Below are 15,355 nucleotides of genomic sequence, written 5' to 3' on the forward strand. Positions count from 1 at the left end.
ACACAGGCGTACACACACACACACAGGCGTACACACACAGGCGTACACACACACACACAGGCGTACACACACACACACACACAGGCACACACACACACACACACACACACAGCAGATTCTATTCTCTCTCTCCAGTGAGTGCAGAAGGCGGGAAACGAATTTGGCGCCTTCTCCTGTACGTGACGCGGACACCACGTGACGCGCTCCATATAAGCGCAGGGAGGCGGCGCTGCGCGGCTTATTGGGCGCCAGCGTGTGAGCGGACAGGAGGCGAGAGCTGCAGCCGGAGCTCGGTCGGTGCAGGAGGCGGGAAACGCATCATCTTCGCAGCGCTGTTAGTGACTGATTCTCCGCCACCATGTTTGAGGCCAGGCTAGTGCAGGGCAGCATCCTGAAGAAGGTTCTGGAGGCGCTGAAGGATCTGATCGATGAGGCGTGCTGGGACATCACGTCCAGCGGCATCAGCCTGCAGAGCATGGACTCGTCGCACGTCTCCCTGGTGCAGCTCACCCTCCGCTCCGACGGATTTGACACCTATCGATGCGACCGAAACCAATCCATCGGCGTCAAGATGAGCAGGTAGGAGGTGGCGGGGCCGCGGTGGTGTATTAATGTGCACGGGCGGCTGTGCCCGGTGTGACCCCGGAGCTGTCGGTGTGCGCAGTGCTGAGCGCTCCGCAGACATGTCCGCTCTTGTCTGTTTCTGGCGCCGTTTTCCTTACTTCATTTTCTTAATGACGTCACTGCTTCTGAGCGCGATGATTCGGGCGGGAAAACGAAGTGGGCGGAGCCTCGTGTGACCGGCGCCACATGTGGCCCCGGGAGCCTCAGTCCTCCGTGACGGCGGAGCGCGCGAGGACTAAAGGGATTAAAACAATTTTTTTTTAAATTCAAGTCGTAGTGCGAATTAAAAGTTCAGCAAGGCGAGGATGTCGGAGAACTGACAGCCGCTCATTGTACAGTCACATGCCGGCCAGTTAATCCAGAGCGGCCATGGATAGATTGGTCAGGGCCGATGGAAGGAGTCAGGCCTGCATATAAACGTGCCCAGTGTTCTGTACAGGGCACTTACAGCTGGGCATTGTCACTTCACACAAGAAGGCCCTGAGAGGGAGGACCAGGGTGGGGGCAGCTGTCACTGCTTCACTGCACTCGTGTTTCCTTCATGATGTATCATGGTGCAGGCTTAGGAGTTGGGCCCTCAGCACAATGGGAGCCAGCGGTGTTGCCTTTAGTGCCAGGGCCTCACACACCAGGCTGCATGTGGCCCCTGAGGGTACTTTCCTACGGTCAGGAACCGGCAGTGCTCTGGGTACAGCACAAGTCCGCTCCATCCAAAGTGCTGCCGGCTATGGAGCGCAGGTGATTTCGCATGTGTTCACTGAACCGTGTGGAATCACTGTGCCCAATACATTGTACGGGTGATATTCATCTTACGGAGACTGAGCTTCTCCACAAGATAGACATACTGCTGTCTAGAAAGAGGTGCCGCATGTGCGTCTCTGCAGGGAAGCCGGTTCAAGCATAGTGGAGATTGGATATCTTTAAATCCCATCCACTATGCTGTAACATCTGGCCGCTGCGGTTGGACTCTGCAGATGTACCTGGTGCAGCTCGCCCCCGCAGCGTCCAACTCGCACCGTTTACTGACCGTGGGATCATACCCTTAAAACCCTGCTGTTCTGTTCGGTCTGGGGAGACCTATTTTGAACTTTGGTATTTTTTGGGGTGTTCAAGATGCGGTTCTGAAACTTGTGGTTGATTGACTTAAATGAGGATGGGTCGGTCGGCCACGGGTTTCAGAGCCGCATCTTGAATATTTTAAAGAATATTGAAGTTCAAAGTCGGTCATTTTTGACCAACAGAACAGCAGGGTTAAAGGGAACCTTAAATTTAAGAGGGGACTGGATACCTTTCTGGAAAAGTATAATGTAGCAGAGTATATACACTAGATTCTTTGATAGGGCGTTGATCCAGGGAACTAGTCTGATTGCCGTATGTTGGGTCGGGAAGGAATTTTTTCCCCCAAAGTGGAGCTTACTATTTGCCACATGGGTTTTTTTTGCCTTCCTCTGGATCAACATGTTAGGGCTTGTTAGGTTAGTTTATGGGTTGAACTAGATGGACTTAAAGTCTTCCTTCAACCTTAATAACTATGTAACCTGTCACCCTTTTTTTTTCAAGAAGAGCTAAAAATAACGTTAAATAGGGGCAGAGTTGGGCTTTACATTAGTGTATTTTGGAGCCTTTATTCCCCACCTATGCTGCCGAAATACCTTTGTAAAGTCGCCGTTCTGGGCTGTCACTCACGCTGGTCAGATCATATGGGCGTGGTGACAGCGCTGTTTCTCCCCCAGATCTCCGTTGGTGGCGTAGTGGTGTGCGCATGTCCAAGTGGCGAATTCACTGCGCAGCTTCAAGGAAAATAGCGCGATCTGCGCTATTCAGCCGTTTATCGGTGGGCGCGGCCATCTTTGTGAGGCCGCACGTGCGCAGATGGTTCTTCTAGGCTTCCCGGGGCTTCAGGAAAATGGCTGCGGGATGCCGCGCGGGCGCAGATGGAGATCGCGGCGGCCATTTTCCTGCAGCCGAGATGCGAACTTGGCTTCAGGAAAATGGCCGTCGAGATCGCCATCTGCGCACCCGCGGCCATCTTTCCTGTGTGTATAATTGGATGATTGTGATTCACTAAGGGTACCGTCACACAGTGGCACTTTGATCGCTAGAACGGCACGATCCGTGACGTTCCAGCGATATCCTTACGATCTCGCTGTGTCTGACACGCTACTGCGATCAGGGACCCCGCTGAGAATCGTACGTCGTAGCAGATCGTTTGAAACTTTCTTTCGTCGCTGGATCTCCCGCTGACATCGCTGAATCGGCGTGTGTGATGCCGATTCAGCGATGTCTTCACTGGTAACCAGGGTAAATATCGGGTTACTAAGCGCAGGGCCGCGCTTAGTAACCCGATGTTTACCCTGGTTACCAGCGTAAACGTAAAAAAACAAACACTACATACTTACATTCCGGTGTCTGTCCTCCGGCGCTGTGCTTCTCTGCACTGGCTGTGAGTGCCGGCCAGCTGGAAAGCAGAGCACAGCGGTGACGTCGCCGCTCTGCTTTACGGCTGACCGGCGCTGACAGTGCAGAGGAAAGCACAGCAAGGACAGACACAGAAGGTAAGTATGTAGTGTTTGTTTGTTTTACGTTTACGCTGGTAACCAGGGTAAACATCGGGTTACTAAGCGCGGCCATTTTAGCCACTCGATCAGCGTGTTGCGTTCTCACCATTGCACATGAGTTGCTGTCTTTGTGCTCATGTGAAGCTCACAAGTTCAAGAGGTTGTCAGGATAGAGCATCAATGTCTGACTGGCCGGCACTCTGCACCCCCTCTGATAAGCTCATTGCCAGCCGGAAGAACTTGCTTGCAGAGCTTGGCGGTCTACTTGTAGTGGCTGCCGCAGGGTACTACACATCTGCCTCCAATTGAATAGGAGGCTGATGTGCAGTAACAAGCCCCGGCCACTTCAAATAGACTGCCAAGCTCCTCAAGAAAATACTTCTGAAATGTCTGATCAGCAGTTGTGCTGGCCCTGGCCGATCAGACATTGATGCCCTATCATCAACATAAAAGTAGTGGACAACTTATTTCAAGTCCCCAATGGGGACTACAATTATGTGGTCCAAAGTAAAAAAAAAAAAAGTTTATATATTCAACGATACAAGTCAATCAGCTTTTCTCAGTTAAAAAAGAAAGAAATCAAGAAAAATATTCAGTGTCTGTTAAAGCCCCATTTATTTTATATATATATGTATATATATATATATATATATATATATATATATATATATATATATGGACCTGACCAACGACGTGGGTGTTGGTGGATTTTCAAGTTGTATTTTTTAGTCTAAAGGTACCTTCACATTAAGCGACGCTGCAGCGATACCGACAACGATCCGGATCGCTGCAGCGTCGCTGGAGAGCTGTCACACAGACCGCTCTCCAGCGGCCAACGATGTTGGTAACCAGGGTAAACATCGGGTAACTAAGCGCTGTGCTCTGCTCTCCTCCTTTACTGTCTGTGAGCACAGCGGCCGGAAAGCAGAGCGGTGACGTCACCGCTCTGCTTTCCGGCTGACCGACGCTCACAGTCAGTACAGGAGGAGTGCAGAGCACAGCGCCGGGGACAGACAGCGGTAGGTAAGTATGTACTGTTTGTTTTTTTTTACTTTTAGGATGGTAACCAGGGTAAACATCGGGTTACTAAGCGCGGCCCTGCGCTTAGTTACCCGATGTTTACCCTGGTTACCAGTGAAGACATTGCTGGATCGGTGTCACACACGCCGATCCAGCGATGTCAGCAGGAGTCCAGCGACGAAATAAAGTTCTGGACTTTATTCAGCGACCAACGATCTCCCAGCAGGGGCCTGATCGTTGGTCGCTGTCACACATAACGATTTCATTAACGATATTGTTGCTACGTCACAAAAAGCAACGATATCGTTAACAATATCGTTATGTGTGAAGGTACCTTAAAGGTCTCTGAATAAGCCGTGTTTGCACATGCTGTTTCCTTTGACAAACTTACTTAAATTTAAGAGGGGACTGGATACCTTTCTGGAAAAAGTATAATGTTACAGGATATATACACTAGATTCCTTGATAGGGTGTTGATCCAGGGAACTAGTCTGATTGCCGTATGTGGAGTCGGGATGGAATTTTTTCTCCCAATGTGGAGCTTACTCTTTGCCACATGGGTTTTTTTTTGCCTTCCTCTGGATCAACATGTTAAGGCATGTTAGGCTAGGCTATGGGTTGAACTAGATGGACCCCGTTTTTTCAGTATGAGATAAAAATACTGTTAAATAGGGCCTGAGCTGTGCGTTATATAGTGTATTTTGTTTACCCTGATTCCCCACCTATGCTGCCGAAATGGAGATTGCAGCGGCCATTTTCATGAAGCGCCGGGCAGCAGAGGACTCCATATGCGCACGCGCGGCCTCAGGAAGATGGCCGCCCCCACCGATCACCAGGGAAAGAGTGCCGATCACGCGGTTTTTCTTCGCCTGCGCAGTGGATTCAGAAGTTGGGCATGCGCAAACCACTACGCCACCAACGGAAATGTATGCAAGATCTGGGGGAAGAAACAGCGATGTCACCACGCCCATCTGACCAGACCAGCCTGATTGACAGGCGAAAACGGCGACTTTGGTAAGTTATTTCGGCAGCATAGGTGGGGAATCGGGGTACACAAAATACACTATAGTAACGCACAGCGCAGGCCCTATTTAACAGTATTTTTATCTCATACTGAAAAAACGGGGTGACAGGTTCCCTTTAGTAACTATGTAACTTTGCTACAGTGGTGGACAAACGTAAAAACTAATGTGATCAGTCAATTTAAATTAATGAACTCCAGTGGGTTGTGTAAGAGAAGTTGCAAATTGTGATAAAACTAAAATTTTATCTTCATTACTATCTGGAGCCCCTATGTCCTTACACCATGGAAATGGCATCAATTTCACGAGAGTAGAAATATTATAATAGTGATCGACAATTCTTCCACTACACCAAATACAGCAGATGGACACCCAACCAAGTGTGTTCACATTTCCAAAATTTTGGCAGACTGGAAAGTTAAAGGGAGCCTGTCTGGTCCCGTGAACCATCAGTTGTCTGCATATGTAAATACCCTGCCTACAGTCCCTGTATTACGTTACATAAACAGATCTTTAGAAAGTATTTCTGAAGTCCATTTATGAAATGTAAATGAGGGCTTTGACTAGTCAAGGTGGCGTTGGTGTCCCCAGACTAGCTGGCATCATCACAAGCACTATGCTTACCTCAGATATGTGGGTGCCTTCTTCTGCTCTCGTCTTTGATCCTCTGAGCCTGGTGTACGTGTACCAGCTTCAGAGAGGCACACTGCGCATGATCGCAAGTGCAGAGACTTCTGTGCAGTGGGCCGACTAGACTGGGCACATGAACAAGCCCCCTTGACTAGTCAAAGCCCTCGTGGCTCAGTGCACATAATCTGCCATTGTGCTTAGACGTGCAAGTCCTGTGATGCACCATTGAAAATGATCTTTTCGCTGCACAAAAGATCATTTTACCCTACGAACAAGTGATCGGTTGCCAGTTTACATGTGAAACTAGCCTTTAGAACGACACTCGTTCACGATTATCTTGCAATGCACGTGCGGCTTTAGTCTTTTACAATCTCATATATAGAGGTATAGAAAACCAGCAAGTTTTCAGTCAATTTCTGTAAGTTTAAAAATTTCCTGAATGTTTGCCACTTTACCTAATTGAACTTTTATCTTTTGCAGTATGTCAAAAATCTTGAAGTGTGCAGCGAGTGAAGACATAATTACTCTAAGAGCCGAGGACAATGCCGATACAGTCACAATGGTGTTTGAATCCCCAAGTAAGCTTTGTTTTACATTAAAATCTAGTGCAACTACATGTTAAATAAGTGTCCCTTCATTACAAATCCTGCAGACTTGTGTTGGTTCTTGTCCTTGGACCCTCAACAATGTCTCAAAAATTCCTTGAATTACTGCATGAGCGTGCCAAGAAGTATGTTTTCTGAACTGACAGTCGCTGTGTGTGGATACATGTTGGCCTCTGTCCACCTCCTTATCTCCAGATACAGCTGGCTGGATTCGTTTTCTTTTATGTCCATGGGTTGATTTACAGTAGATTTTTTTTTTTTTACCATTCATGGTTTTTCTATCTTGACCATTATCAAGTTTTTATTGTTTTATGCTTGCCTCATCCCTTTTAGGCTCCCCTTTCACATTTGTTACACACCCATTCTTCAGATTTTTTTTTTTATTCTATTACATTGGGGGTATCTTTTTTTTTTTTATGTTCCAACTTCATATCTGTGCCCATTATTTTAGTTTGAACACATGGTCTATTCTTGCTGATTTTTTTTTTTTGTTTGCTGAGGGGGCTGAGGTGTTAGCATATACACCTTTTGGTGCTTTTAATTGCTGTAAATTTCTTTTTTTTAGCAAAAAGTCTCATTTTTTGGGGATATGCAATTTTCAATTTGCATATACTTATAGGTTTCCATTTTCTGATACTCTGCATCACACAACTGCTAAAATTGTTTTGTGAACGAGCCCTTGAGGGGTTGTCTGGTCTAAATAACGAGTCTGCAGTCACTAGACCTTTTCTGGCCTCGCTCAATACACTTCCACTCGGCACACCGGAAACAGTCTAGTCTACTTCTGGTGGGGAGTGAGCATATCGTAGTCACATGGCCTCCGTTCCCCGATGGTGTCACGCGGTGTGTGCTATGAGGATTAGGTGCGTGCTGGAATGATCACAAGTCTGCTGTCATAGTGTCTGCAGCCATGTCATTTTAGAACGAACAACCTCTTCAATCCTAATTCCTGGTCTATTGTGAATTTTGCTTACTATTGTACTCAGTCTTTTGATCCAGTCCCTCTAAAGGATGGATTTAATAAGTTTTTCTCTTTAGATCAAGAAAAGGTTTCGGACTATGAGATGAAGCTGATGGATCTGGATGTTGAGCAGTTAGGAATTCCAGTAAGTTTTATTTTTGTTTTCCTCATGAAGGTGAAGCCTTGGTTTTTTGTTTTCTCCTGTTCATATGATGCTTTTGTTAATCGGCTTATTAACATTAAATATAAATCATTATGTACCTGGATAAGAAGCCCCTTACACTTGTGCTAATGATACCTTCAGTTGAAGGAATCATTGACTTTATTTCCACCAACGGGACCTTCTCCCTCTTGCTCTCGTCTGTCCTTGGCTTACAGCTGCATTTATTGTAAAACAAGGCTTTGTACTCAATGCGAGAGCTCAAGAGGTGGAGTTGCTTCCATTATGCTCTGCTTAGGCTACTTTCACACTAGCGTCGGAATTCGGCTTGTCGCATTGCGTCGGGCTGAGATTCCGACGCTAGCGTTGTTAGCGCCGCACAACGGGTGCAGCGGATGCATTCTCCGGCGCATCCGCTGCCCCATGGGGAGGTGGGGACGGAGTTCCGGCCGCGCATGCGCGGTCAGAAAAAGCAGTCCGTCTGGAGCAAAACCGTTACATTTAACGTTTTTTGCTCGCGGCGGTCCGCCACAACACGGTGCAACCGTCGCACGACGTGTTAATACGTCGCAATGCGTCGGTAATGTTACTCTATGGGGCAAAAACGCATCCTGCAAACAACTTTGCCAGATGCGTTTTTTCCCCTAAACGACGCATTGCGACGTATGAAAACGCCAGTGTGAAAGTACCCTTACACAAAGTCATTGCACATAGTGACTGCAGCTACATGTAACTGGATGAGCACTTCAGGGGCACATCTAACAATATAATGGTAGAATTTTGTCTGTTTAGTTTCTGTGTTTAAATATTAATGGTTTAATTGTTCTCTCAACAGGAGCAGGAGTATAGTTGTGTTATAAAGATGCCATCTGGGGAGTTTGCACGTATTTGTAGAGATCTTAGCCAGATTGGAGATGCTGTTGTGATTTCATGTGCGAAAGATGGAGTCAAATTCTCCGCAAGTGGTGAACTTGGAACAGGAAATGTCAAGCTGTCACAGACCTCAAATGTAGATAAAGAGGAGGAAGCCGTAAGTACTGCACATTATCACAATGTTACATTCCAGATCTGATGCTTCAGTTAGTGAAAATTTGATTTAATTTCTCTTTTCAGGTTACAATAGAAATGAATGAGCCAGTCCAGCTTACATTTGCTTTGAGATATCTAAATTTCTTCACCAAAGCCACCCCCCTGTCCCCAACAGTGACCCTCAGCATGTCAGCGGATATCCCACTAGGTGAGTAATTTAACTATTTAAACTACTTGTACAACCGTGTAGGAGACTTAGCCTGATAATCAGCAGTAGTTTTTACTTGATTAGTTTTCTAGAAGAAAGTGTTCTGTTTTGTGTTCTGTTTTGTTTTGCTTTTGCAAATAAGGCCAATCCAGTGCACCCTTGGTGTGTGGCCAATGGCTCAGTTGTGACCCTCATGTCACAACACTGGTTGGACTGAATCCCTGGATGTGCACGAGTACTGGCACTGCCACGCGTCTGATGTGTTTGGGTGGGCGCGCTTTCATCCCTTCACTGTCAAGCGGCTGCTTATAACAGAATAGTTAACTAAATACAGCGCAAGTGGAGATAAAACATGACTTTTACTAGAACAATATAAAAGTATAAATCAAAACAAGCCACCCAAAAGTGATATAAAATACATAGGGTGAGGTCCCAACAAAGAGACCCCGAAAAAAAAAACCCAGGAGGGATTCAAAAAATACCGCCTGCAAAGGTGCTAGCGGATAAAAAGCAGACCAATATATGATTCACAAGTTGGCTAGCAAAAACAACTACATTAGAGTCATGAAGCAATAATACATATAATTGGTTGCATGTAAATGAATAACTATTGCACAATGGCACAAAAAACGGCACCTAAACCACGGTGTCATTAATAGGAGTCAGGATAAAGAAAAATGGAACATTCTCACCGACTCCAGGGTAAACAGGCAGGAGACCCGGAAAGCCTCTTGCACAGGCAGCGATCCGGAACATGAAGAAGGGAACTGACAATAACCCTGTCATTCCCTATGGGGCTAACAGTAGTCTATCCCCAAAACTCCTGCCCTTACAAGGGCAGTCCACAGGATAGCTTAGATGGTGGCAGCAACTTATGTCTCCCTTTTAGCACTTATCTCTACAATCAAGCAGGTCCCCTGATGATTAGCTTGTAGGAAACGCGTCGGGACTGACCAGGGAGAGTGCAGGGCATGTGTTTGCAGGGGTAGTTGTGGACTGCCCTTGTAAGGGCAGGAGTTTTGGGGATAGACTACTGTTAGCCCCATAGGGAATGACAGGGTTATTGTCAGTTCCCTTCTTCATGTTCCGGATCGCTGCCTGTGCAAGAGGCTTTCCGGGTCTCCTGCCTGTTTACCCTGGAGTCGGTGAGAATGTTCCATTTTTCTTTATCCTGACTCCTATTAATGACACCGTGGTTTAGGTGCCGTTTTTTGTGCCATTGTGCAATAGTTATTCATTTACATTCAACCAATTATATGTATTATTGCTTCATGACTCTAATGTAGTTGTTTTTGCTAGCTAACTTGTGAATCATATATTGGTCTGCTTTTTATCCACTAGCACCTTTGCAGGCGGTATTTTTTGAATCCCTCTAGGGTTTTTTTTGCGGGGTCTCTTTGTTGGGACCTCACCCTATGTATTTTATATCACTTTTGGGTGGCTTGTTTTGATTTATACTTTTATATTGTTCTAGTAAAAGTCATGTTTTATCTCCACTTGCGCTGTATTTAGTTAACTGTTCTAGTGGGTATATCTGTGTTGTCAATCCACATACAGAGTTATTGCTATTTTGTTATAACAGAATAGGAATTAAGATGCTTTTATTCTGTTCATTTCTGCAAGGTGGGACTGGCCCACCACATTATTCTCTGGAGTAGAACCTAGTTGGACCTAGGCTGTAAAACCATACAAACCGAAGGTTCGAAACTGGGAAGGTGGAAACTGAAGTAGGCTTTGCAGCCAAACACTTGACGCCAGGGTTTCAGCATTTACTATTGAATTGCAACCTTCTTGAACCTTAATTATATATCTTCTACAGTAACAGTGCAATGTTCTGTGTAGATTGAGGACTATATAGTCTTTGCTTGGCCGGAGAAATATCAAATTTATGCTGTCCATTGTTGGACATAATGGCCGTGGTCTGAATATTTCTCTTGTGGTCCTGACACCACAGTGGACCCATGTAGGTAGTAGGTGTATGGTGAATTTTGCAGAGTGTTGCCCCTGCTATTGTAAACGGAAGCCATGCTCTGGATGTAAAGAGCCTTACCTCAGTGTGTGTATGTATGTGTACATACATACATAATATATTAATGTACCGTATTCTATTTTTCTTTCAGTGGTGGAATACAAAATTGCAGATATGGGGCATGTGAAATACTACCTGGCTCCAAAGATTGAGGATGAAGAAGCTTCTTAAGCTATGCTATAGTTTATTTTATGTGGTAAAGTCAAATAAATTTGCACTTTTCCAAATTGCCTTGTATTGAACGTAACCATATGACATTCTGGCCGTGTTTCTAGGCATGTCTGTAGATATTTCTGTAAATATTCAACAATCTTTGTAATACCTGCCATATGAAACCAAGTAAATCTTTGTAAAAACTGATTGTGATGGTCTCTTTACTTGTACCAGTGTGGATGGCAAATGCCCTTGGTAAGGGAAAGCTAAGCTTATGCAGAAATTGCATTCATTGATCCTAATTAGGCTATGTTCACACTTAATTTTTTTTTTTTTTTTAAGGCTTTATTTTTCTGCCGCTAAAACCTAACCCCTTGGCAGTAAAAAGGCTGTGGACAAAAAGCAGGTTTTCTCGGTCTCCCATGACAGCACTACGGAGAGAGGGGATCCGCCCTTCAGGGACAGGAAACCTACAGATAAAAAGGGTGGTACCTCTCCCTCGCATCAGTTGGTTTCCTGTCCCTGAACAGGGAACCTCTTTTCCGGTGGTACCTGTTAGAAGACCGGGGACCGGGCGGTCGAGTTCCGGCAGCGAGGAGGCTCCTGCCGCGGCTTGTCTGGCTCCCGAAGCCGCCACCGCTGGAACCGAGGGGTTCTCCAGGGTGAGCGGAGGGAGAACGCCGCCGATTCCGAGGGATGAAGGGGCGCTGGATCACCCGGAGCTCCTGTGCCGGTAAGCGCACGCTTCGGGTGTACTAAGATGGCCGCCGCTCCGGAAATGCGGCTGGACTTCCGGGTCATCGCCGCGCGCCTGCGCGGTAGCTTCTTTTCTCCCGGCAAGGATGTGACGCAGGACCGGAAGCGAGGGGAACGCCGGAGATGGCGCCAAATACAAATAGGGAGATAGTGCGACAGCTAAGTGAGCACTATCTCCCTGTAAACTATGGAAGACCGCGATCCTCAGGAGCTGCAGCCGAGGCAGCAGCACCATAAGAAAACAGACCCAAAGAGCACCAGGAGTGGGTCTAGCAGCCGTTCCACACAGCGCAGCAGATCTGCTGCGAAGACTAATTCACCTCCTCTGGAACCTTCCCTTCCAGACCCAGGGCCCCCTCCAGAACCGGTACCTGCCTGCACGTCCGAATGGTGAGTGATCTTCGTGAAAGTTTATACTATAATGGGGCTCCCTCTTCTCCCTTAATAGGGAAAGAAGTTGGAGAAAAAGAAAAATAAATCCTGCCCCATTTGTGACAAAGCTTTACCAGTAGCCTGGGACAAAAAGCTTTGCAAATCCTGCATCCAGCGTGTGCTATGTGAAGAAACTCCCGACTTTGCATCTGAACTGAAAAACATAAATCAGATCCGAGGTTCAGAATGCCGTTTCTTCCTCCAAAAAAGGGAAAGATAAAATAAAGGAAACGGTACATTCCCACTCTGTCCGATCCTCATCTGAGGACGCAGATTCGGACGATTCTGACTCCTCCCTATCCTCCGACGAGGAAGATTCGGGCCGACATTGTTTCCCACTCGAGGAAGTGGATACCTTAGTGAGAGCCGTCAGGGCTACTATGGGGGTTGAGGAGCCTAAACCTGACAGAACGGCCCAAGATGTGATGTTTGGTGGGTTGGGACAAAAAAAACGGAAAACCTTTCCTTTAAATCCCAATGTACAATCTCTAATCAAAAAAGAATGGGAGAAACCAGATAGAAGAAACTCTTCGGTGCCCTCGCTTAAGAGAAAGTATCCCTTCGAAGACAACGCATCTACTTCCTGGGATAAGGCGCCAAAATTAGATGTAGCGGTGGCAAAGGCCTCGAAAAAATTTGCGCTCCCGTTCGAGGACATGGGTACCCTCAGAGACCCTTTAGACAAGAAAGCAGACACGTTTCTTAAGGGGGCATGGGAATCGGCTGGGGGTAGCTTGAGGCCTACTGTTGCGGCTACCTGCACCTCCAGATCTCTGATGGTGTGTGGATTGACCAATTAGAAAATCAAATTAGAGACGGGCTACCCAGAAATAAATTACTGGATTCTATCCATGCAATTAGAGCAGCAGCAGCTTTCCTGGCGGACTCCCCGGCAGACTCCGTACGGTTAACATCTAAGGCTGCTGCTCTCTCCAACGCAGCCAGAAGAACTTTATGGCTCAAGAGCTGGCCTGGAGATCTCCAGACAAAGCTAAAGCTATGTTCTATTCCGTGTGAAGGGAATTTTCTGTTTGGAGAAACCCTGGATGACATCCTCCAAAAAGGGGTTTCCAAATTTAGGTCCAGCCCCATTCAGGCAGTCCTTTCGGAACCGGAGATTTTTCCGCCGCAGACCCCCCAGGGAGCAGAATAAATGGAAAAAAGGCAGGAGAAGGGATATAGGTTACCTCTTTGGCAATACCTCTCGAGACAAAAAACCCTCCAAATGACATTTCGCTTACGGTGGGGGGAAGACTCACATCATTCCTTCCCGCCTGGAAGAAAATATCCAACACCACCTGGATTCTAAACATCATACAGTACGGTCTAAAAATAGATTTTATTTCTTTTCCTCCCCGGAATTACATAGAAACGAAAATAATATCCTCGACAGCAGAACAAGCAGCTTTAGAGAAAGAAATTATTTCCCTACTGCAAAAATCTGTGATTCAAGAAATCTCCCCTCAGGAAATAGGAGACGGTTTTTTCTCCCCTCTTTTTTTAGTACCAAAACCCTACGGGTCCTTTCGGACCATTATAAATCTAAAAAAACCTAAACAAATACGTAAGAAATCACAAATTCAAAATGGAAACGATAAAGTCCACCATAAAAATCCTGTTTCCGAATTGCTACATGGTCGTGATAGACCTAACCGACGCATATTATCATGTGCCCATCCACATTCAATCTAAAAAATTCCTAAGATTGGCAGTTCCCATAAAAGGGCAACTAAAATTTTTTCAGTACAGAGCTCTTCCGTTCGGGATCTCTATAGCTCCTCGAATATTCACGAAGGTAATAGCGGAAATGATGGCCCACATAAGGGAACAAAATATTTTAATAGTCCCTTACCTAGACGACTTTCTTATCGTAAGCAACTCGGCTCAAAGTTGCAGAGAACAGAGAGACCGAGTAATGACTATTCTGACGGACTTGGGGTGGCTTATAAACATAAAAAAATCAAAGTTGGAACCCTGTCAGGTACAGGAGTTCCTAGGTCTGACATTAGACTCCCGAATCCAAGAATGTCGACTGCCAAACCCCAAAAAAGACAAAATATTGGCCATGATAGCACGAACATTCCACCATCCTTCCATGACTCTAAGGAGAGCAATGTCGCTACTAGGCTCTCTGTCCTCATGCCTACCAGCGATACCCTTCGCACAATTCCACACAAGGGAGCTTCAGTGGCACATACCAGAATGGCAGTCACTACTAAAGGACAACTTGGAAAGTCGGATTACCCTAAATTCCTGTTATTCATTCCCTTCGTTGGTGGGGGGAAAGCCAAAACTTATCAAGAGGAGTTCCTTGGGTGATAAAAATATCCCGGGTAATAACAACCGATGCGAGTCCCAGAGGGTGGGGGGCTCACATGGGGGACAGAGTGGCTCAGGGAACCTGGTCAGTTCAGGAACTATCAGCATCCTCAAACCAAAAAGAACTTTGGGCAGTACTTCAGGCTCTTCTTTCTTTTCTGACTTATATTCAGGGGCATCATGTCCGAATTTTTTCGGACAACAAAGTGACTGTAGCGTATATAAACCACCAGGGAGGAACAAGGTCTCGGGCACTCATGAGTTCTTCCACAAAAATTTTCAATCTTGCGGAAGAAAATTTACTATCCCTCTCTGCGCTACACATTCAGGGTTCAAACAACGAGAGAGCAGATTATCTGAGTCGATCTCAGTTAAAACAAGGCGAGTGGTCCCTAAACCAATCCATCTACGAGCAGATCACAGAAATCAGGGATTCAAGCTTCAGGAGGCTAATTTGCATATTCCAGGTGCCTTCTGGGAGAAGCGAAGTCTCCCTAAGCTAGAAGATCGTTGGGTACAGCCGGGACCAGCTGCTTCGAAAGCATCACCAAACCAGGGATTCAAGCTTCAGGAGGCTAATTTGCATATTCCAGGTGCCTTCTGGGAGAAGCGAAGTCTCCCTAAGCTAGAAGATCGTTGGGTACAGCCGGGACCAGCTGCTTCGAAAGCATCACCAAACCAGGGATTCAAGCTTCAGGAGGCTAATTTGCATATTCCAGGTGCCTTCTGGGAGAAGCGAAGTCTCCCTAAGCTAGAAGATCGTTGGGTACAGCCGGGACCAGCTGCTTCGAAAGCATCACCAAACCAGGGATTCAAGCTTCAGGAGGCTAATTTGCATATTCCAGGTGC

At 46.4% G+C, this 15,355-nt stretch overlaps 1 protein-coding gene across 1 annotated transcript; it reads left to right on the forward strand.

The window, feature by feature from the left end:
• Positions 1–235: 235 nt before the first annotated feature.
• PCNA (proliferating cell nuclear antigen) lies at positions 236–11,206 on the forward strand. The gene is made up of 6 exons (XM_069766579.1): positions 236–579; positions 6,335–6,432; positions 7,498–7,565; positions 8,416–8,610; positions 8,694–8,817; positions 10,938–11,206. The coding sequence occupies exons 1-6, from the start codon at positions 359–361 to the stop codon at positions 11,015–11,017; spliced, it is 786 nt and encodes a 261-aa protein (XP_069622680.1). The 5' UTR covers positions 236–358; the 3' UTR covers positions 11,018–11,206.
• The last annotated feature ends 4,149 nt before the right edge of the window (positions 11,207–15,355 follow it).

Source organism: Ranitomeya imitator, chromosome 4 (genome assembly GCF_032444005.1).
Source record: "Ranitomeya imitator isolate aRanImi1 chromosome 4, aRanImi1.pri, whole genome shotgun sequence".
Taxonomy (NCBI): domain Eukaryota; kingdom Metazoa; phylum Chordata; class Amphibia; order Anura; family Dendrobatidae; genus Ranitomeya; species Ranitomeya imitator.